At 41.8% G+C, this 24,456-nt stretch overlaps 1 protein-coding gene across 23 annotated transcripts in view; it reads right to left on the reverse strand.

Moving 5' to 3' along the window:
* Positions 1-24,456, reverse strand: part of foxp1b (forkhead box P1b) — a 169,578-nt gene that overhangs the window by 94,976 nt on the left and 50,146 nt on the right. For 22 of the 23 annotated variants that reach the window (XM_047814355.1, XM_027146613.2, XM_047814356.1 and 19 more), the window contains 2 exons: positions 21,392-21,459; positions 626-795 (listed from right to left, as the gene is read on the reverse strand). In XM_047814355.1, coding sequence (XP_047670311.1) covers positions 626-784 — 159 coding nt within the window. In that variant the 5' untranslated portion in view covers positions 785-795; positions 21,392-21,459. The remainder of the gene's footprint in view (positions 1-625; positions 796-21,391; positions 21,460-24,456) is intronic. The other variant, XM_047814354.1, reaches the window with a different exon arrangement.

Below are 24,456 nucleotides of genomic sequence, written 5' to 3' on the forward strand. Positions count from 1 at the left end.
AACAACCGCTGACAATAACTACCATCAGCCCCTGGGGCACAGCTAGCATGCGGCTTACTGATCTTTTCAAGTGCCTGCACTGTCGCGGGCTGACGCTCACGCCAACACAAAAAGCTGTGGTGACAGGACAACATTTCTGGGGCGGGTCTAAAAAGGCCAGAGTGCCTGGTTGGACAGGCAGCTCACGTTATGTTGATGACGCGTGGTGTCAGATGTGCGTTTGTCCGAGAACATTTCTGCACACTATTTTACTGGAATGTGTTCTAGGATAAACACGTCAGCAAGAAAACACACAATTGCCAAAAGAGCACTTTAAAGTGTTTTAAATATTCAGGACACCTCCAGTATACATAAATAATAATAATAATAATGTGTTTATGTGCTTGGAGAAGGAGGGGGATTAAATATTAATAAGCACTTAAAAGGAGGCGGAGGGATATGCTCGATGACATGGCTTACTAAAGGACAGGTGAGAGAGAGTGTCTATGACTGAATGAATCGCCTGGATGATCAAAAACCTTCACCCGTGTGTGTGTGTGTGTGTGTGTGTGTGTGTGTGTGTGTGTGTGTGTGTGTGTGTGTGTGTGTGTGTGTGTGTGTGAGAGAGAAGATGAATCACAACTACCTGTTGCTGCTGAAGGGTCATGAGGTTAGTGGCTGTGATGTCAGAGGAAGGTGTGGCACTCTTGGACCGTATGTCTCGAAGCCCGAGTTCAGCTGCCACCCCGTTCTGTTTGGCTGTTCCGTTGCTCGTGGCCTCCGCTGTTCCCGCTTCTTGCATCATGACTTAAAGGCCTGTGATGAAAGGATACGGAAAAAGAAGCAGCTGTTAAAATAAAGTGGTGGGGGTAAAACAGCAGGCTAAAGTGACCAAACTCAATTCGACTCTTCTGCTAGATTTTCCTTGTCGCTTCCTAGCTGGACTGGACTTGTTTGTTTGCTTTCTAGCCTGATGGTTTCCACCCACAGCCATACAGAGAGAGCCTCTCTCACACACACAAACACGTGTTCCCACATGGTGACAAACTGCTTAGATCCTCTAGAGATGACATTTCCGTGAGCATTCAAACCGAAAAAAAAAAAAAAAGTGCAGGTGGTGAGTTATCGAAGGCTTCTTTCTGTTTCTGGGTTTCTTTCAGGAGGGGAAAGTAGGAGAGGGAAGAAAGAAAGAAAAAGAAAGGAAGGGGAAAGTAAAGGATGGGAACATGACCCCAGTGCAAGACTCGGCAGAGGAGCCCAAGAAAACACGCTCGCTCGCAAACAAAACACATTCGGGGCTGAAATGGATATATTTACTCGGATGGCTCCCAGAAGAACCGCTGCCTCGATGGCTTTTTAATGGTTGACAGCTCTCGCCGAAATTCGTCCCAAATCAAACTGTACTGCAAACATTTGTATCGCAGCTGTTGAGTTTACACCAGAATCCCAGCCGGAACATAAATAAGCACCAGCTGTGGCAAACAATCCAGACTTATGGCCAATGTATTTATAATGTATCCATTACATCAACGTCATGTGTCAGTATGGCTTTATACATCCAAACCATGTAGTTTTCATTGTATACAAAGAATCACACACACACACACACACACACACACACACACACACACACACACACACACACACATATATATATATATATATGAAAGGGACAGAAAAGTGAGCAAAGACAGAAGGGCAATTTGATTTTGAAACTTATTAACTTTAATCTAAACTTTTTGTGAGCAATAATAATAATAATGATAACAACAACAATAATGAGAAGGAGAAGAAGAAGAAGAAGAAAACAGTTGTCATTAGTATTTCTTTAGACACTGCTAGGTTTTAGGAACAAAAAATCTATAATTCATACGGATAAACTGATATCATTTGGACTGAGGAACTCTCCCATCGCAAGGTCTAACAATAAGTGTAACAGAAATGACCGCTTTCCATTCCTATAGTAAGGAGCAGCACATGGGGTCTCGTACGGCAGACCTTCAGTTCTGCATCGTCAAATAAAAAGAAAGCTTTTCTAATAAAAAAAAGAAATGTGAAAGCTTTCTGTTAGGAGACATTAAGGAGGAGTCAGGAGCGTCAGTGCTTTGGTCAGTAAGTTTCCCCCGTGTATGACAGAGGATTTCTCTTACATGTAGCGTGGCAGGGTTGATAAGAGTCCTGACAAGAGTTTGATTTCTTTTCTGTCTTACTGTCGTCGAGAGTAAAAGTACAAGAGAGCCTTGTGAGAGGGAGGGATTGTTGTTGTTTGTTGTAGCTTGAGAGGGTTTTAAATCGGTGCTCCTTAACATTAAATGTATCCACATTCAATGCGTATAAGTGAACGGACACCAGCGGTAACAGTAATAAAGCTCCATAAAACACACGAAAAGGAAACAACAAACAGCGTTACCTTTATGCATGTTGCCTGCCTTTGCATTTACTAACGTATCATTCCTATTTCTTCTTTCCATGCTGTATGTACTGCCTTATTTGTGTATTGCTCATATTCTTATTATCCTTCTTTCTCTTCTTCTCTCCGTCATCTGTTCCGTGCTGACGTACGTGTTGCCCCGTCTTGTCTTCCTCACCAGGCTGCCAGGGCCATGCTCAATTATGGCATCCTCTAAACAAGATCAGAGCGAGAGAGCGCCAAAAGCTGTGTCTGCAATACACACAGGCCCACATGGCAATTACAAACACACGCTCGACCTCGGGCTCGACACCAACGCGAGCACAGATCCAAATAATAAAGGGCGTTCACCACTTTCCATTCAACCCGAGTCAGATCTTTACATCTAACGTTGGTGCGCACGTAATTGCGCGTTCGTCTCCGTCAACCCGGCTTCTTCTTAGCAAGACACCTTCTTTAGCCTCCAAAGGACGTGTGCGCAGTAATGGCTACACACTCGCTGCATGCGGAATTTGAATAATTAGAAGATAAAGGCGTAAATTTTGCAAAAAGAAAAAAGTGGCATCTCTTTATATATATATAAAAAAAAGTAATCAGGAGAATGGGCTGGAGTTTTAATGCATGCAGAACTAGTGACCCACACTAAAAAGGAAGGAAAGCTGCAATGAATGCAAAGTACTGCGCCCGTGTCGCCGCTGTCTGAACAGGGCCAGCTAAAATTAACACCCAATTAATTTTCAAATTGACAAACAAATGAAAGCCATAAATCTACCGTCTCATTAACTTATGCCACCAAATAATTTAAAAGCCGCAATATCGCCACCAAAAGTGTGTTATCCATCATGAGTATGAAACAGATAGCAATGAAACGGCCTTGTGCAAAAGGCATTAATATTCACAACGGCATATGAATAAAAGCACTGCATGAAGACGTTGTATTATTAAGCTGATTTCAATGGTAACTAATGCATTAACCGCGACAGAACGCTCTGTGGTGCTTCTAGGTTAAAGAGAAATGGGTGCACATGTCTGTTTAGGGGCTGTGTGCAAATGGTCATTAAAAACAGCAACAACAACAACAAAATCATTCTTCTCTTTCTCAAAGTACTTTCTCTCTCTCGCTCTCGCTCTCTCTCTCTCTCTCTCACACACACACACACACACACACACACACACACACACACACACACACACACACACACACACACACACACACACACACACACACACAAAGGGTTCATGGGAAACAGGCCTGTTTGTTTACACAGTAAGTCAAGGCTTATGAAAAGGACCAACAAAAACAAGCATTATGGAAATTCCAGAAGATTAACAAAGGCAGCAGTCAAGTGTGAAACAGACGTCTATCAGCAGTTGACTTGCTTTCGCTGGGCAGAAAGACTGCTTGCAAAACACAAGTGTTTGGAACAAACAGTGGATAATGCAAGGTCAAAGTTTTTGTTTGTTGATGCTTTCACAGAGTTCCTTTAATGCTGTTTGTACAGTAAAAGGGCACATGCACTGTGCATGCACACACACACACACACACACACACACACACACACACACACACACACACACACACACACACTGTCACATGATGGTCACATATGACCAAAGCTCATCCGAGTCCAAGAAAACAAAAACAATCATGAGCTAGTGATTGTGTGTGTGTGTGTGTGTGTGTGTGTGTGTGTGTGTGTGTGTGTGTGTGTGTGTGTGTGTGTTTAAAAAAGAGAAGACAATGGTAAAAATATCAACAAACTACTTTTCACTTCCTGATAAGTTTAGCGCTTCAGCTGTAATCATTTCCCAGATCAGTATTAAGAAACCCATACAAGTGTGCATATGAGCTTGTGTGTGGTTTAGTTTTTTTGTTTTTTTTAACCATTTGCACACAGCCCCTAAACAGACACGTGCACACATTTCTCTTTAACCTAGAAGCACCACAGAACGTCCTGTCGCAGTTAATGCACGAGTTACCAGTGACCCATTGAAATCAGCTTAATAATTCCTTAAATCTTACTTTAAAAAAAGAAATACATTTTATATATATATATATATATATATATATATATATATATATATATATATATATATATATATATATATATATAAATACAAAGATTGTAAAACATATCTACAAACTACCTTTCACTTACTTCACAAGTAGGCGTGGCACTTTAGCTGCAATCATTTCCCTTATCGGTGATAAGAAACCTATACAAGTGTGCTTAGGAACATAAGTGTGTGTGTATTAGTATGTGTGTGTACTGTACGCATGTGTGTGAGCAACAGAAAGCAAGTCTCCCTCCCTCGCTCCCTCCCTCGTCTAAGAGTTTCTGCTCCGACAGGCTCCGCTATCCTGAGCTCCTTGTTTACAGCAGCACACCTCAACAAAAGCACAGCATTCTTATACGCTGGATAAGAAGACACAAAAGGATGGTTGTGTAGACACTCCTGGATGGTTGTGTAGGTTCTGCTTGGCTGATAGAGTAGACACAACAGCGATGAAAAAGGTGTGAGAGCATCCCAGGTTGTTTGGGGGGAATTTTTTTCTCTCTGGTTTGTCCAGGCTGACAAGTAAATAATTAAAAGACGTTAAAAAATAAATAAATAAATAAACGATGCACATTCTAGTTCAATGACACATTTTCGATAAAATCACAAAATAAGCATTAGCTGAATAAATAAGCATCTTTGATTACTGATTTAAAAGTAGAAGAATATAGATGATTTCTGGCCCCATGCATCACCACACTTATTACCCTTGGAGGGAGGAGAGGTGTAGTAACACGTACGTCCTCTGAGAGTAGCCACATCCTTCAGAACTGTTGCTCATGCTCGTGTCACAGGGATGACCGTCACTAGTGGGACATTTTTAGTTATTCCTTTTTCTAAGGGCTAATAGTTTCACATCAGCCAGTTCGACCTCACAGTGCTCTCTGCAGCTCTAGATACGTTTTGGACTCTGGGATCAGAGCGAGTGCGCTGCTGTGCTTTATGTTTTCTTCCACTTCGGCGGATATCTGGACGCGTCTATGCTATTAGTGCTGGTGTGGCGTTATGGCTGTAGTGTTCCCTTAAAGCAGATTAATGATTTGGCTTCGGTTCCTGCTTACTTCTTAAACCCCACAGCCGCTCCTGATTAGAGATTAAAAAAAAGGAAGCTCCGTTTTCAGAGAAGGGAGCGGTGCTTGATTACGCTAACATGTTTATTACATTTAAACTAATAAATGTGATGTTCGAGTTATTTATTGTGCCGTCGTCGGGTTATTTATCGCGCCGTCTTTTATACGGAAGTCCGGAAACTTGGGAGTCCCATATTAAAGCTGACCTTAAGGAGATTTATCTCAGCCCGAGATCTTTATTATTAGTAGAACTATTATTAATACTGTAATATCTTTAATATATTAACTGCCCAAATACTTTGATTATTATTATTATGTCTAGCATAAAGAACGTTTCAATACAACTATTTACTGTTTTTTTTTCCTCTTTCAGGTACGCTACAGGAAATCCCGTATCACCTGAGGAGGAGAAGTTACAATCGCGCTCCTCTACCTAAAAGCGATGAGAACGGCGTCTTATGACGCCTCCACCGCACGGTCCTTAATCTCTACTATTGCACTCTGGTTAGACCTAAACTGCATTTCAAACTTGCCTTGTACTTGTACATGTGTAATGACAAGAAAGTTGAATCTAATCTAATCTAATCTCTAAGCTGGACTCTTCTCATTTGTAGATCCTTAGCGTCTAAACAAACCTCTCCGGCCCGAGCGACGGGACTCGAGTCTCAGCTCTTATGTTAGCACCAGTAGTGAAGAGCTCTCAGCATTCGTGTGCTCAGTGTACATGACTTGTGTATTTTAGTGCTGCTAACCTGGTGATCTAACGGAGAGCCCTTGTTGAAAACATGTAGAACTTTGGCTCTTGACTGTAAGATTACATGAAACACAGTTTCACTAAGCGTTCGCTGGGTAGCGCTAGCAGTGTAGTAGCGGCACTCAATGCGTCTCTGTGGCTGAAAGAGTCGGGCGAATAAAGAACAGTAAAGGTAAAGACGGACTTGAATAAAGTGTGCGAGACTCATTAACCAGATAAAGACATCTCGCTGTTACCACACCGTTTTTTTGTTGTTGTTCTTTCTCTCTTTTTTTCCTCCTCTTGTGTTTGCTTCCAACCCTTTTAGGGCCAACGCTGGGCCACTTGCTCTGGTAAACAAAGCCTGCTATTTGTTTAATGACAGATTGCTGCCATGGTTACGGTAAACAAAGAGGAGGGGTGGAAAAGGCTCCCCCCCCCCCCTTGTGTTTATGAACAAACACGTCTTCTTCCAAAGAGCAATTTAACATTAACCAGGTGGAATGATCAACAGATCGTATAGGTGACACCGAGGGCAGGTCTTAATGCAAGCATATTTCAGGAATGAGAGAAGTGAGAGAGAGAGAGAGAGAGAGAGAGAGAGAGAGAGAGAGAGAGAGAGAGAGAGAGAGAGAGAGAATATGTTTGGGAGATCCAAGGTCGATGTAAACATGGCCCTTGTAGAACAAACAGCTGGGGAAGAAACGGCAGGCAAACAAACAGTCGTTGTCCTGACATTTGAAGAGGCATTAACGGTGGCAAAGCCCAGCTGCTGGTGAGCTGCACCGGTGACAAGCGAGACGAGGTTATTGTTCTGCTTTAGCCAAGAGTTGAACTTAGTGTTGGAAATGCTGCGGCACTCACTCACCTTATTATTCAATGAAATGCTGAGCTATTGATATTAAAAAGGAATTTAATTACAATTCATTACCCTTCTAACTTGTGTTTAGCAAAAATTTAGGTGCAAGCTGCGCTTCGCTAAATCAGCGTGCATGTATATTAGTTTGTGCAATTTATTTGAGACTGAATTATTTATCGATCACCAAACCAGTTAGCTAATCACAATGTGGCCATGAAGAATGGAAGAACAACAACTAGAGACCTTGTTTACGACACATTAGCCAGGTTCGAGTTTAGGAAGTGGCTTGATTTGGGAATTGTTCATAGTTTGTGTTTAGCATCTGTAGAGTGCACAAGAGGCATCGCTCTTTCTTCTGTGCTCAGTCATTCTCGCTGCCTCCCTCCCTGCACTCTTTTCATTTAGCCTTCCAAATCCATTTATGTGCATTTTGAAGAGGCAAGAAACAAATGACTGAGGGGCTGTGCACATATTTATTTCACATTGAGGGGTGCGTAATAGGATCCTCATGCGTGAAATTTAGATTCAAATGTATTAACGGCGCATCTACACAAAACAGGGCCGCAACATCCTGTAACGTCGCGCGCCGTGATTCATATAAATACAGACCTATTATCGCGCCGCAAGCTCATCGAAATAAACAGTAAAAATGCTGGATGAAGGTACGCAACTCCAGGGGAGAGGCTAAATAGATACATAATTTCAGGAGATGAGATAGGTTTTGTCTCTTTACCATAAATCTATGCCGCCGAACAAATCGAAGGGACGGCGCAAGAGAGGGACCCGTGGCGACGAGACAATAATGGAATGTAGCAAAGTAAGGCAGGCCATGGTATTTTTAGCACAACAGCCAACAGAGACTGATGTAAATAAGAGAAGGACTAATGAGTTTTAATGGCGGCACTACCAGAATGGCAAGTCCAGGATGTGGGACTCAAATCGCAAGCGGGTTAACTCTGTACTCCTGAGCCTCTCTCCTTCAAGCGACTTTGATCACTGCTGTTCGCCCGCAACTTGGGATTAAGAGCGCCCTAGCAAAAAGGACACGGACGTTCGCTCCTGCTGTAGCAGCAACAGTGCATTGTGTGTGTGTGTGTGTGGGGGGGGGTCAACATCATTGAAGCTCATTTGGTAAAATTTGAGCTGTCAAACAGACGTGCACTAAGAAAGAAAATAAATAGCCATCTCCAGCCACCTGTGAGATCATGCAAATTGCTTATTGTTCTATATTATTTAAAATTGTGCCATATATTTTATGAAATTCGTACTGGGAGCCCCTCCCGTGGGCACGACCCATGCACTTTTTTTTTTTTTTTGGGTGTTGGGGGGGGGGGGTTTGGAAATACGTCGCTTGTGTTTTCTTGCGAGGCAAAGTTCAACTTCTGTGAACTTTGTCTAATTAATACAGTGAGACCAGCGTATCACAGGGAACATATTATTAGTAGCATTGTCTTGGGGGGCAAGCATACCCAGTCGTACAGCTCTGGTGTCAAGTCATTTCGGAAGAAATAAATAATCATTTAAAAAAAAAAAAAAGAAAAAAAAAGGTGTAACTGAAGCAGAGAAACTATTTGTCTTAAAACCAGGTGGACAAGAATGGTGGCATAGTGGCACAGTATGTCGGCCAATGTGGGAACATTCACGCGATGACTGATAGGGGAGCATTTCGAAAGATGAGCATGCGAGGAATGCAACATCAAACCTGCTGGAATTCCTCGATGAATAAGAAAAGAAAAACAAGATTAGTTCAAATTGCAGTGCAAAAAAAAAAAATCACCTGGGATATTGTTTTCCACTTCAGGACGCACTTGTAGCTACAACATAGGAATCTGTTCACCGTGTCGATGTTGGGAGACGACGAGAAAATGAAATGTTAAAGGGAGTTTCACGGGGAGATTTGGTGCTGTTTGCTTTGCCCTATGACCTTAATGATACTGAACAGTGGGTTGTTTGTGAAAAGCGCTGCTGATTGTGATAGCACACGGCGGGCCGGTGCAGGTGTCCGTGTCTCAGCTGTTTGTTTGGAATTGCTCGCGCAGTGAGATAAAGAGGCCCATTGATTGCCTGACACAATCATTAACCTTCAGAAACAAATAATGACGCGGAAATGCGACTCCGGGTTTGTTAGGATGCTTATCTGCTGTTGAATAGTTATTTTTTAATGTTTAACGTGAACCTGATTGTTCGGCTTACTCGGTAATAAACACGCTGTGTGAGCGTGTGTGTGTGTGTAGAAAACAACTTCCTTTATGGAACAAACTATTTTCAAGCAGTACATGTTTTTAGTATTCAGAAAATTCCAATATATTTGAAGGGTGACCTCGCTGCAGTAAAACTGATCCACATAGAATGATAGCAGAAATGAGCTATACGTGTCAGCAGGGCGACCACAGACAGCTAATAAAACTGTGTAAAACTCTGTAATTTGTGTTTTATCTCTTCTAAACTTTGCTTTTCTCGCACCGTACACCTTCCCGGTGTTATAGGGGGTTTCACAAATGTTCTCCCCAAGACTCCAAGCTCCATGTAAACCCTGTGTAGGATAAGTAGCACAGAAAATGGATGGATGGCATGGGGTATATCTGGGGTCCTTGAGTGGCACAATCGAAATCGGTGGCCGGGAGCCAAGAGAGCAGAAACCCTCACATTTCACGGGAGTGAAGGCGTTACGTCTTCCGCCTGTCAGTCATAAAGACACGAGCCAGTCATGGGTATCCATCAGCTCACGTATGTGGAAGAGGGCGGATAGTGTGTTACCCCACCCGGTGGCACAGCAGTGTGAAAAGATCTTCGAGAAAGCAGGCGTTAGTATTCACCTTTCCCGGTGGTAGCTGTTGTGTGACACGGGACAGCTGGGGCAGCTGTTGTGTGATGGGAACGGATGGGAATTCAAATTCAAGATGAAATTTGGGAGAAATTCCTGGAGAGGGAAAGACCTCATTATTACGCATAATATAGTCACATAATACGGGTGGAGGATTATGCGAACTCGGATAGTCCTGTTATCGTTTCGCATAATCGATGATAAAAACTAGACATACACGCACCTTTGAACATTTTAGTAACAGCATCATTTTGTTTTGTTTTTTAATTAGAGATGAAAACTATTTAGAAATTCCGCAAATTCTGTCTCGACCCATGAGGTGGATACGGTGTTTTATCATCTGCACTGCTATGGCATCACTGGATGTAAAAATCTAAATATGAGAACATCCACTTCGTATATTAAGGGGCTGAACTGATGCAAAAAGACACTGAAGGACTAAACACTGTGATGGCTTGTATGAATCCTACACAGGATTTAATGGAAGCTGCCCCCCCTCCCCCTCCCCCAGCCCTTTTTTGTTGTGTTAAATACAGCCAGTGTCAGAAAGCAGCCTTGCACCCATAAAGCAAGTCCAATGACAACGTACAGTAGGCGCTAACACAAGGACATAGTTCATCATGACATTTTGTGCAATTCCCGTCTGATTAGGGTCATTATGCCGGAGCCCTGATTTATGCTGTCATTTCCTCTCGGCCCAGCCCGCATCAATGAATCTTAATGAATTGGTAAATAAGGGTGAGGATTACACTCCGAGACACCGAAACATCCCTCTTCCTCCACACCACCAGATTTATGGAGCCAATTAGAGCCGAACAGAGAAAATTGGTTGGCGGGGGGAAATAATATTCTTGATGGGACAAAATGGCAGGAAAGCATTCGCTCTGAAGGGCAAGCGTGTTGTCGGCGTGAAGTCTATAAAACGCGCGCTCACTTCTGTAAAATACAAAAGAGATGCGGACGCGTGCTCGCAGGAGACACGTTTTATAGCAACACAAAAGGGAGAATCATCGCCCCTAAAACGCTAATAAATGAAGGGTGTGTGTGAGCTCACTTTCAGTCTTTAGTAACAAGAATACCTTTTGCTAAACTTAATCTGTGCCTGTTGACAGCTAGCTCGGAAATAAAGCCGCTGGAGAGTCGTTAAGACTCAAAAGCGTGTTTTGTAGAAGAAAAAGATGTTCTCGACGTTTGGGCTTCAAATCCTTCGTCCATGAAAAGAATACAGGACAACAGACAAGGGTACTAAGATGCAGGGTTTATTGTGTACTCTTTAAGGCCTTGATGTCCTCATCACGCTAAGGTAAAAGAAATTTGATAGACATGTATCGCGTGCCGCGATTCGTCCGGTCGGCGTGATTCGCGTCGCAGTGTATGACAAATCTAAGCTCACTGTGATCAAAACGATGGTCAGCGAGAGAAAGACTAACTAGCATGTGGCTTTAGCGCTTTCATGTTTCACGCATCGGGGTGGCAAAGACAAAGGTGGAGAGAACAAACAAACAAACAAACAAATAAATAAATAAACAAACAAACCAAACAGGGAGATGAGAGGTGGCAACAGAAGAGCAGAAAAGAATGTAAAATGTATGATAAAGTACAGAATGCTGTTTAAGAATACGAAAGACGCAGTCAGGAGTGTTAACGAGGGCTCTTTATGCGCTCCACACTGCGAGTGGAGCTTCAGCTCTCCATATCAAACAAAAAGGCCCTGTTATTGGACACAAAGCAGAGAGAGAGAGAGAGAGAGAGAGAGAGAGAGAGAGAGAGAGAGAGAGAGAGAGAGAGAGAGAGAGAGAGAGAGAGAGTGTGTGTGAAGAGGAGTGGAAAATTAGGTGCTGAAACCAAGCAGCAAAAAGACCTCTAATTTACTGGCATGTACAGTATGCAAATGAGATTACTCTCCGCTTAACAGCATCGTTTATGTCCATATTAATGGCATCATCATTACAGGGACTCAAATTAAATTACGGCGTAATTAGCATATGAAAGTGATTGGTGAAAGTTTAAAACAAATACCCAATTTTCCTTAATGAAGAGCTGTAATCAGTGTGTGTAGATGTGGAATGAAAACAGGCAAAACAAATATGTTTTCACTGCGGAGGGCAATGACGAGCTGCTCTGTTTGAACTCGCCACCCAGACAACAATTCCTGACACAGCTGCTTGACGTGTGCGTGACTGTGAGTAAGAGTCGGTGTCAGCGAGTGCGTGTATGTGAGAGAGAGAGAGAGAGAGAGAGAGAGAGGAAGAGAGAGAGAGAGAGAGAGAGGCCTTCACACCCTCTGCTTTCATTTCCCAAACATGCTTTGATCAAAGGTGCAATTTCCCACACTCGCCACTTTGGGAGCTAATCAATAAAACACTAATCACTTCATGCCTGATCTGGAGGAAAAGTATGCGAGAGAGAGAGAGAGAGAGAGAGAGAGAGAGAGAGAGAGAGAGAGAGAGAGAGAGAGAGAGAGAGAGAGAGATGCATCAAGCAGCTTATAAACATCAGCTTAAAGGTGGAAAAAAAAAAAAATCAAAAAAATAACTTTTTCAGCTCCATCACAGGTTTATCCTTAGTAACGATATTATTATCGGACTGTCAGAGAAAGGTCTATAAGAGGTCTAAACATCCACCAGCTCGCTCTTCCAAATCCTCTCAGCATTATCTCATGATAAATCCACGTCCAGTCTACGACGTCTAGCAAGCAGACAGAATCGAGTAGAACCTTCTGCGCTACAATCACTAACCCCGCCCATCACACATCCCTACCTGAGACTGCTCAGCATTTCATACTGCTTTACAGATCTTGTTCTGTGGGCTGGATTAAGTCAGGCTAGATATTCTCCTGTGTTAAAACTCCTTCGTCGTGAAGCGGTAGGTTACGGTGGATAAACTCGTGTGTCTTTTTGTCTGTCGCCGGCGATCCTGGAGCCGTGCACTTTATCAGAGACTCTCCGAAATTCAAACGAGTCACATTTTATTCATTGAGGAATCCATTAAAGATCTTGTTTCTAAAGAAGTATGTAAATGACGAGCCTTTCAAGGTAGACGCGGGGCAGATTCCCCTCCATCAACTAATGACGGCGCTCATTACATGCAGGTGAGCGAGTGAAATGAAAGCGGTGTCGTGTGCGGCGCGGCGCGGTCCGCGGTACACTCTTCTCTCTGCAAATCCCTATGAAATGCTAATATCTCACTTCTAATTAGAGGATACTAAGTCCAAATGCACCTTCACGCCTGCTAGCCAGCAACATAAATTTTGCCCCCCCCCCTCCCCCTTTCACCCCAATACGGCGCTGCTGCTGAAGATGTGGTCTGACTACAATCCATTAATTTATATTTAATGTACGCCGGCTGTTTGAGCATTCTTCTTTAACACTCCTGTTTCTTTAGAATGCACACAGAGCTCCAGATGCCTGGAAAAAAGTAAAAATTTTCTCCAAGCGTTTACACACACACACCCCCCCCCACACACGTGTCTCCTTGCACATGACAGTATAAAGGATAAACCGGTCCTTCCTCAACCCCACCTCTACACACTTGCCATGTTTACCCGTCTGTGGCCATAAACATGTTTACAAGAAAAAGCTGCCACCGTTCTCAGAAACTGACCTTGAAAAATCAGCAAACAACCAGCACAGCAAGTTCCTTAAGGGCACCGAGAGGTGTGCTGCAATCGCCACCCTTCTGCTTAACACACGGCCAAACCCTTTCTTAGACGCCGACGTTTGTGCCCCACACACACACACACACGAGTTATTTACACTGCGTCTAGAAATCTATTAACTTTTGTATCGGTGGCGAATTAAAACGCCTTCGCTAATGGATAGCATGAAATAGAGCGTAATTAGTGCTACGGTTTTATAGCCACTGTTATCACGGTTATTGCTTACAATTTTGTAATGTCAAAATCAATACGGGTTACTTATGTCTCGTCGGTCTCCCTGCTGAGAAATGACAAGAATTTATCTAATGTGCACTTACTGAGCTTGTTCAGGAAGGACGGTACCTGCAACTGAGACGAGTACAAGGCCACTGCTTCGATTAATATCAATTTCTATAGTGCTTTCTTCACACACACACACACACACACACACACACACACACACACACACACACACACACACACACGTTAATGCTTGTCATTTTTTACTACATTGGTATTAAACATTTTTTAAGAAGTCAGTCACGGCTTCTAACGGGTTAAAGCGGGAGTCTGGATAAAGCGGAAGGTGCGACGGCAGGTGTTCATTGATACGAGGCTTGCTGATAGCTGATGCGAGACCAAGACGAAGTGATTAAACAAGTGGAATCAGGTGGGACTCCCTGCTGGTCTGGAGTGAAAGCCTGCATTTTGTGCATGAGCCTGATGACCCTTAGGTTAAAGCAAAGGCACTCACAAAAAACACACAGTACAAGTTTATTATACGCACAAAATCCGCCTGTTTAGATATAAGGCTGATTATGTAAACGTGCACAAACCCTATGAAGTTTCTCTGCCTATAATATTCAGAAGCTAATTCTAGATTTCAGTCAAACTGAAGTAACCAATGGAGCGGTTGTTTACAAGAACTCAAACATGCATACAGAAGTTCCCCACTTAAAATTCTGCTCAGATTTCTGCATTGAAAGAAAATCCCTCGATATGTTAACGGCAATAAAAGCTGGAACACCGAGGGTGAAAAAAAAAACAAAAAAAAAAGCTCTTCGTTTGAACTGGCCTTATTAAATCATTCAGAAAGATGAGGTTCTATACGATGAGGTAGCTGACACACATCTCAGGTTACGGAGATTGACATCCGACATTCCTCGACGTCCCAGAATGCCATTCAGCTGCCAGTGCAGAAATCTCTGGGTAAATATCAGAGCCATGAGGATTCTGGAGCAGAGGTGAGCCACATTTTTATCCCACAAACAAAAGGGAAAGGGTTTCAGCTTTACAGCACTTCCACAAGTGAGGTGTGATAAAACTGCTTGGGGTAATCGAAAGTTTGTAATAATTCGTTGGAGAGAAATAATAAATAAATAAATAAATAAATAAATAAATAAATAAATAAATAAATAAATAAATAGCAGCTGAACCCGTCATCTAGGAAAGGCTTAAGATGCCCGATCAGAGAGCAGAGAGAGAAAGAGTGAGTGAGAAAGAGAGAGAGAGCAGATAGAGCAGAGAGAGAGCAGAGAGAGAGAGAAATAATGAAAGAGAGAGAGCAGATAGATAGATAGAGAGAGAGAGAGAGAGAGAGAGAGAGAGAGAGAGAGAGAGAGAGAGAGAGAGAGAGAGAGAGAGAGAGAGAGAGAGAGAGAAATAGTGAAAGAGCTAGGGGGGGCAGAGAGAGTGCAGAGAGAGAGAAAGAGCAGAGAGAGAGAGAGAGAGAGAGAGAGAGCAGAGACAAAGAGAGAGAGAGCAGAGACAGAGAGAGAAGAGAGAGAGACAGCAGAGAGAGAGCACAGAGACAGAGAGAGAGAGAGAGCAGACAGAGAGAGAGTGAGAGCACAGAGACAGAGAGAGAAAGAGAGCAGACAGAGAGAGAGTGAGAGAAGAGACAGAGAGAGAAGAGAGAGAAAGAGCAGAGACAGAGAGAGAAGAGAGAGAGAGAGAGAGAGAGCAGCAGCTCAACAATAAAGCACATGGCCAGGAAAGAGCAGGGTGAATATGAGTGATGTCTGTGATGATTCACTAATTCACTAATACACAAGCACAATGCTGGTGAAAAGCCGTGACATTGAGTCTTTATTGTCTAAGTGGCAGTTGGAGCTGTGTTCCCCTGCTCCGGCCCCAGACTCTACCCTCTCGGTGTTTAAACAGCCACATGACCATATTAGGACACGTATAGCAAAGTAAACAATAACACCGTGGCAATGAGATGGAAACTTCTTTTTCACCTAATGGTGTTTATCATTGCATGACTTCGGCTCCTCGGCTCAGGAGGCTCGTGTTTGTGCAAAAACAATGAGGGAATCGAGGACAAAAAGCTCCGCACCTAATTAGCTTGTAAAACAAAGTGCTCGATACACAACGTAACATTCAAATATAGATGACTGAATTAGATGACGGAAAGAATTACAGACGGCGGCTTGGAGAAAAATCTGCTTTCCTCATCTAAAGTTCTTGTTTCTCCTTTTCACTCATCCAACACTTTCACAATCAGCACTGCTGAACTTACTGCACACTAGAGGGAAATTAACACTAGCTAAAAACTCAACCTGCGCTGCTGTCTCATAATGCAGAACGCTCTCTCTCTCTCTCTCTCTCTCTCTCTAGGAGAGAGGGATATAAAGCGAATAGAGAAGGGAAGAAGAGAGAGGAAAAAGAGAAGAGAGAAGGGAAGACGAGCGAGATGAAATGAAGAGAGGCAAGGTATAAGAAGAGATAGAAGAGAAGAGAGTACGGGAAGAAGAGAAGAGAAGAGGAAGAGAGGAAGGGGAAGAAGAGAAGAGAGAAAGAGAAGTAGAGGAAGAGAAGAAGCAGAGTAGAGGAAAGAGCAAGAGAGGAAGAGTATTGTCAGAGATATATAAGAGAAGTAAGAAGAGAGAAAGAGAAGAAGAAGATATAAGAAGAGAGAGAGTCAGAGAGAAAAACAGAGAATAGATGGAAGATAAGAAGATCGCAAGGAGGAAGAGTCAGCCGAGAGAAGGGATTAAGAGAAGAAGAGAGAAGGGATGAAGAGAATAGGCAGAGAGAGAAAGGAGAAGAGAGAAGCTAATGGAAGAAGGGGATATCGAAAAGAGAAAGAAGAGAGAGAGAAAAAAGAGATAAGAGAGGAGAAAAGAAAAAGGAGAGAACGAGAAGAAAGAAAGAGAGGAGGAGAGAAAGAAAGAAGAAGGAGAAGGGAGGAGCGAAGAAAGAGAGAGAAAGAGAGAGAGGAAAGAAGATGAGAGAGAGAAAGAGAAAAGAAGGAAGAGACGAAGAGAGAAAAAAAGGAATATGGACTATAATACGATAAGAAAAATAAATATAATCAAATATAATTTATTATATAAAAATATAATTTAGGAAGCTAATAAATTAGAATGGCTAATATAATAAATTATAATTATTCATATAATATCGATATATAACTATAATATCTCATAATCATAGGAAATCTCTATTGACCCTTATTATCCCTTCTCCTCCAGTCTCTCCCTCTCTCTCTGCTCTCTCTCTGCTCTTCACATGCACAGTTCAAATGCAAGCTGTTTATTTACATAACATTCAGTCTATTCCAATAAGCAGCTGCTCCAGGTGCTTTATCCGTAAAAGGGATTTTGCTTCCCCAAATAGATGCGGAGGCGCCGGAGTGCTAAAATGTTGTTTGTTGAAAGCACTTTGTGCTCAATATAAACTAAAGAACAACAAATGCCAAAGTTAATGAGTTTTCCTGGATTACAAGCTGTATTTGGCTAAAGTCAGAGAGTTGTCATAATTTTTTGGCAGTGCATTGTAATATACTCTATTACACTTTATTGCATTCCTCGTGCATGTTTTCATGGGCTTTGTGCGTACATAGCTGTGCGAAAATTATGCTTGCACAAAATAAAGATAAATAAATAAATAAATAGTTAATATATATATATATATATATATATATATATATATATATATATATATATATATATATATATATATATATATATATATATATATATACATCCAAACAGGTCTAGTCAGACAAAAAATTTGGAGAAAAGAAAAGTCCGTTTTTATCCGTTATTTTTTGTTATGTCATGATGTACTCAGAAACAATCATGGGCGCAAAATGCATGTGTAGTTCATCTGAAATGTATGTTGCTCTTTCAGCAAATTGTGGTTTTCAAATCCGTTTGCAAAAATATCAGCTATAGTGCAGTTCATGAACGCGAAACCAAAGAGGAACGTTAAGTAGAGAAAAACATTGTGGGTTAATAATTGACGTTCAGATCAAACAAACCTATCGTGTCAGTAAACGGTCTGGAAGGGACTAACATAGTCCGTATACACTTTAATCCCTAATTGGTTCTACGGTAAAGTTAGTAGTATACAGAATACAGCGGTTAGGGATGAGAATCTGGCACAAAACTCCTGTGCAACGTGTGGAAAGCTTTTAGTAGATATGACGATACTGATGTTTGTGACCTGTGTGATATAATCAGAGGTGAAAGACCAAAAGAAGCAGCACAGTAGACAAGCAAACCAAATCATGTTGTTGCTCTAAATAGCGGTTTCGCCGAGGTTTTGTGTTAGAAGAATGAATAAAAATAATCAGCCACATAGAGTTCAGATACAGTGCACTTCGTCAGGAGAAGCATGCAGCTGGCAGCGTTACCTCTACAGCTCCGGGCAGTACGCAATGCCGCACAGCACTCGTTCACACCTGGGCTACAGAGCTGAAGAAAACCAGCTTTAGTTAATAAAACACAAAATACTTCCTTAATCAGAACTTTTAATCCTTATATACACATGAACAGGGCAAACCATAGGGGCGCTAAATGGCGTGTTTAAGCCTGCGTAACAGTTCGAAGCACATGTTTGTTGTGCAGAATACAGAGTACACCTAAAAAACAGGCAAAAACAACCCAGCACATCTGCTCCAGAATTCCTCAGGGTTTTTTTTTTTTTTTTTAGGGCTGGGATTTCACTTTCATGTTTCTTAAGACAACTAGCCAGTTGAAAGAAAAGGCCTTCACATTGACTGAGATTCTGTGCATCATCGCTCGCGGACAGCGTCCAAGCCTTTTGCTATGAACGCAGAATTAATTAAAGTGCATGTTGGTACATGAACTAATAAATCTGTAATCGGGGTTAGGTTCTGCCTTTGGAATATATGGAGGACGGCATCGCATGTCTGATGTCTCATTTCTTTTTTTTTCTGTCGAGTTTAGACGATTCGAACCGAAGGCGAGTGTCAAATGAGTAGACTGAACAGTCAAAGGTGCAGACAACAAAGATTTAGAGGATTTCTTTGCTCTTTGCGAAGAAAGAAAATGTCAACCATCGCATGGAGGTCAGTAGTAAATGTAGCACTGCAGCGCTAATTGCCATAAAAGCAAGCCACTGTCTACACGAATATGTAAAAATAATGAAAATAATGATAATGAAAATAATGATAATAATAATAATAATAATGAAAATAATAATAATAATGAAAATAATGATAATAATAATAATAATAATAATAATAATAATAATAATAATGATAATAATAATAATAATAATAATCTCATGCAAGAGACGATGTTCCCCTGTAGATGTTGTGTTATATGTCTACGTTCATGAGACATGTTTAAGAGGAAAGGCAGAGGGACACCGAGGGGAAATTAAATAACCACCAAGAGGAGCATTTTCTAGTACTGAGCAAATAAACTCCAGAATCATTACATCCTGGTTTTCACTTGTACTTTAGGGTTTTATTTTAGACTGGACTTGTGTGGAGGTGCTACAGGAATCCACAGGTGTGGGAGTGCTGTGGTCTAACGGAGTGGTGAGATGCGGAAACACACCCTGTTACTCGCACTTTTTCATCTGCTTTATGGAGTCGAAGAAAGAAATCCTGCAAGTGTCACGCTGTGGATAAATAACCGAGCCTTATGAAGCACCGACACTTGAGGCTCCTTCTGCTAGGGTTAGAAGTGGATTTTTTTTCCACTTTTGTAGTGATTAAATATCAGCGCATCGGTTGAGTGGAAGCTGGCACTAATGTCAGAGCTTCTTTTATAGAAACGTAATCAAGGCTGTTGTGTTAAAAATAAATAAATACAAATAAATAGTGAGAAAGAGAGAGAGAGGGAGAGAGAGAGGGTGAGTGTAAGTGAGTGAGTTTGTGTGTGTTTGTACATAGACAGGTGGAAGGAGGCAGGTTGTGAATAAACATGGTGGTTAAGCAAGCATAATTATTTTAATTCCACCTCACCACAAAAGCAAGACGACATGAGAAAGTACAAATGTGTAGAAAAGTACACACACACACACACACACACACACACGCACAGACAGCACTCAGTCAGTCATGTTTCCTTTGTGCTTCCCTCCACCTTCCTGGAAGCTGTTCTTCTTCTAAACGCTCACACATGTTGATCCTCGTACAATAATCTGGAGCTATGAAACACAGAACAAACCTGCATCTTTGATAATCGACCCAATTTGCTCTTACACTAAACAGACGTCGGTCTCTGACAATGTACCCACGCCACAACCCAAGCACACTTCATGAATGGCTCTCTGCTTCCATATGTGAGCCGCACTAAAATAAAAGGAAGGGAAGAATAAAAAAAAAAAAAAAGAAAAAACAGGGATGGTAATTGTGTGCGCGTGTGTGGTGTCTGGAGTCCCTGCTCCGGCTACAGATTTCCTGCTCTTCAACCGTTGGCTTGAGTGAAAAGGCAGGGGAAGAAAAAAAAAAAGCAGTGATTTATGGCAGTGCGTCTGAACCGAACAAAGGCGCATTTCCCGCCGACAGCTGATCTCTACGCCCTTCCGATATGTTCGGTCCGCTTTGTTTGTGTAAGGAAGCTGGAAAGTCAGGTGGAGTAAATTACAATTAAGACAACTTACTGGTGAGAAATGACGCGATGAGAAAGAGAGATGGGGAAGGGTAAAGGCAAATGAGCGCTGGGTTGTATTTCAGCATGTGGCTGAAAGCAGGAAAGTGTGGCTGAGCGACAGATAGTAAGAAAGCAGACTTCGAGAGGATGGTAACATGTGTGAAGATGAGTGTTTGAGAGTCATGGGAAGCGTGGGAATGGAAAAGCTAGTAAGACAGCAATGTAATACAGAACACTGATACACAGTCACACTTTGTGCCCCTGATGTGTGAACACCCCTATCTTATCAATTTGGTTTATTCCAATCTGTCTGTCACTTGCTTTGCTTTGGACTGTTCCATTCTGAGACTTCTTGGGGGGGGGGGGGGGGGTTAAGACGAGGGCCTCAACCTTTAAGTATTTTATGGAACGCAGATAATCACAGTGATGGTGTTTTAATGTCTGATCAGGTTACACTCTGAAATGTGCAGGAAAATGTATTAAACTACCACGATAATATACTTTTAAAAAAAAAAAAGAGGAAGAAGAAAAACTTTGTGAAAATGTGGTGATTAAGAACCTCGAAGCGTAATAGTTTTACTGTCTGTATCATTATGATCATGGTAAAAAAAAATAATAAATCTATCTTTGGCAAAAATATGAACGTGTTATAAGATTCCTAATTCACTAAATAAACCTATTTTTTTTTTTTATCTTCACGAAACACAGAAAAGCAACTAGAAAAGCGCGCCATGAAGGCTAGAAATTTCTTATCTGTTTGCCATTAAGCCTTGACACAACACAATGACCCATCATTTATTCCTGTGCTGGGACAAAAAACAAAACAAGGAAATTGCACCAGTGTGTTAGTGCAGAGCGGGAAACACTAAAATGTGCGGACGGAGCTGTGTATTAAACCAGTTCAATACTCTACCTGTCCTTCCCTCATGAATCGCTTCACACTAATAAATAATCTTTTGTTTACCTTCTTCCAAGGACTCGCTCGCTTCAAGCCGTCTTCGGTTACAGCTCTTGGAGTTTAGCCTTCTCGTTCTGTGGGCAGACCAAACAAAAAAAACGAGTGTCTGTGAATGAATAATTAGCGTGCGCAGCCTTAAAAACACCTGTCAGCTCTGAAGCCCATCAGCCATTCTGATAGAACTGTGCATGTGTGCTGGGTCGAGATGCATTAAATCATGAGGAGGAGTGTAGTGATCATCGCGAAGGAGGGTTGGGTTTTATTTATTTATTTTATAGGATTCATCTCTCAGTCTGAGTATAGCTCTGTGAGTAGCTCTGTTTATGTTTAGTAAAAACCTGCCGGTGGCCTTCGGCATCAACAGGTATTCTGTAACTCCTAGACAGAGAAACGCTTCAAAAAAAAAAAAAAAAAAAAAAAAAACACGGCATGAACTGGAGCTTTTTATTATCAATGTTGCGGACTGTCTTTCCAGGAGAAACAAATCAATAAAAGTCTGAACAAAAGGACGTTGAAACGGTTTTGGAGAAAATCGCTGAGACACTTCAGTCACACTGGATGGAGATATCAAACTGTGCAGGAGGAAAGAATCTTGTCTGATGCGTCTCTGGCTTACTTGTCTGTGTGTGTGTGTGTGTGTGTGTGTGTGTGTGTGTGTTACAGTTACTGCAAATTATTGCATATTTATACCGTTGTATATATTATTCGCTGTCCCTTTCACACACCTGTTTTCTAGCTCCAGTTATATATATATATATATATATATATATATATATATATATATATATATATATATATATATATATATATAAAAATTCTGTACTATTTTATTTTTTTAATCCAATTTTTTTTTCTCGCTGTAACATCTGTGTATTTAATGTCACGGTGATGTTTTACATTGGGTTTAAATTCCACCTTTCACCAAGTACAGCGAACAAGAGGGAAACGATTTCAGCGTACGACACGTTATCTCGTGTTACAGTATGAAAATAAGGTCTTTATCTGCCCGGTCATTTTACATCACTATAAGTTCGTATGTAGGTGGTTTGAGTATAAAATGTAAAAGAAAAAAAAAAAGAAAAAAGAAACAAACCGAATAGAAGCTGATCAGAATATAAAGCCAGAGCACAATGTGTCTTGTGTCTTGTGTTTAACATAGGAGATGCACCTTCACACCTAATTCATATGCTAAAACACAGGATGCCTATAGGCCAGTGTCTGGGGGACATTTGAATAAAAGCATCAAAGCGTATCCGAGTATGAAAAAGAATTTTGATCAGGTCTTTCACAATGCTCTCTCATGCAGTTTATATTTGGCAGTCAAAGCAGTGGCCGGGCATTCGGGTCGGCCGATCGTGTTTATCGCAGGTGAAAAGGAAGGAGCTGCAGCATGCCGGCGCAGAGTGACCGAGTTTCAACAAATCTGTCCAGTGCAGTCGTAAGCAGGCGTAACCGCAAACTTATTGCGTTCCTCCCGTTTTGTTTTTTTTCCCCCCACCTACCGCAGTGATGTTCTCCCTGTTCTTCCAACTCATTGAGCTCCAATTAACATATCATCGCAGCTGTTGTAAATCAACAGGCCGCCGTGACACATGACAAATCTTTTCGGTTTAAAAAGCTAAACATCATTAATTCAAATCACCTGCTATGGCCTCTGGTGCTAAATGAGTTTACTGACAAGGCTCGTCATTCAGTTTAGACAAATGTCCCTCCTTCTAATCATAAGATCGTTTTAGCTGAGGTAAAAGGAGACGAAGGAGACGGGGTGTGTGTGTGTGTGTGGGGTGGGGTGTTACAGGGGATGACAGGGGGGCAGGAAGCATGACAGAGTTTTAGACGGCAGCTGTGCACACCGCTGTATTTTCACTTTGTAGTCGAATTGCATGCCTCGTAATAGCTAAACAGATAATTGCTGGAATTGAAAGTGGTGGGGCGCGCGGTAATGGCGGGTTTAAAGCAGCAGGGTGACCGTCACTGAGGAGCAGGAATTTAAGCTGCGGTATGACGCCGGCTGATGGAGAAGAAGAAGTGCACGCGCTCCAGTGTGGCCAAGAAGAGCGAGGGAGGGAAAGGAGGAGAAACAAGAGAGCCAGCTGAGAGGATCAGGTCCTGTGGGTGTGTAATAGAGAAGGCAAAGCGAGAGGGATAGCTAAATGAAGAGTGGGAAGATATAAGTGGGGATCTGAAGAACAGGGAGGAGCAAGTGAACGGGCATGCCTGTGTGTGTGTGCGTGTGCGTGCGTGTGTGTGTCTGAGCAAGACAGAGAATATGATGCATCTTGCAAGTCAGTTCTGAAATAATAAAATTAAAATGCACTTTTACTTGCTCTTTACCCGTAGGAAAAATCAGCCGCAGAGAAACACAAGATCTTTATGAGTCAAAACTGTATGAAACTGACAAAAATGCTGACTGCAGCGTTTTTTTGGGTCTGATGGCTTCTATAACACACATCAAAATTCTTTATTACTCACCTTAACGAGAACCTGAATATTTTTCTTTCACCTTATTTTTCGTTCTTGTACATTTAATCATTTTCACTAGGATTTTTAATCACGAATAAACAACACACACACGCGCACACACACACACCCACACTATATGTGTATATATATTCCTGAATCACACACGTATGCATGGATTGCCAAGCATGTAACCGATCCTGTTCTTGTGTATATTACCAGGTTTAATAGGCAATACACTTTGCAGGAAATGAGTACCTTGGCATGTAGAGCCCACCTAGAACATTCTTAGACTCATCAGTCTTTCTAGTGCTGGGAAAATGTTTTGAATGCTTCGATGATTATACAGAATTCGAGTGAACAGCGACAGCTTTGAGAAATGTTTACGAAGGCTTTATTTCGCAGAACTACAAAATCCGGGAAAGGCCCTAAACTGTAACTCTTCGTTAGTTTGGTCAGTTTCCAGGAGGCACATAAACTTTTATAAAAGTTTTCACATAAAAATTTTCGCTGCATAAAGCCCAAACTTAATTCGAGCGAGGCCCTGCATACGTGACCGCTTATCTAATAGTAAAACAAAAATAACAACAATTCTCCTCCTCCTCCTCTCT

This window comes from Tachysurus fulvidraco, chromosome 5, assembly GCF_022655615.1.
Source record: "Tachysurus fulvidraco isolate hzauxx_2018 chromosome 5, HZAU_PFXX_2.0, whole genome shotgun sequence".
Taxonomy (NCBI): domain Eukaryota; kingdom Metazoa; phylum Chordata; class Actinopteri; order Siluriformes; family Bagridae; genus Tachysurus; species Tachysurus fulvidraco.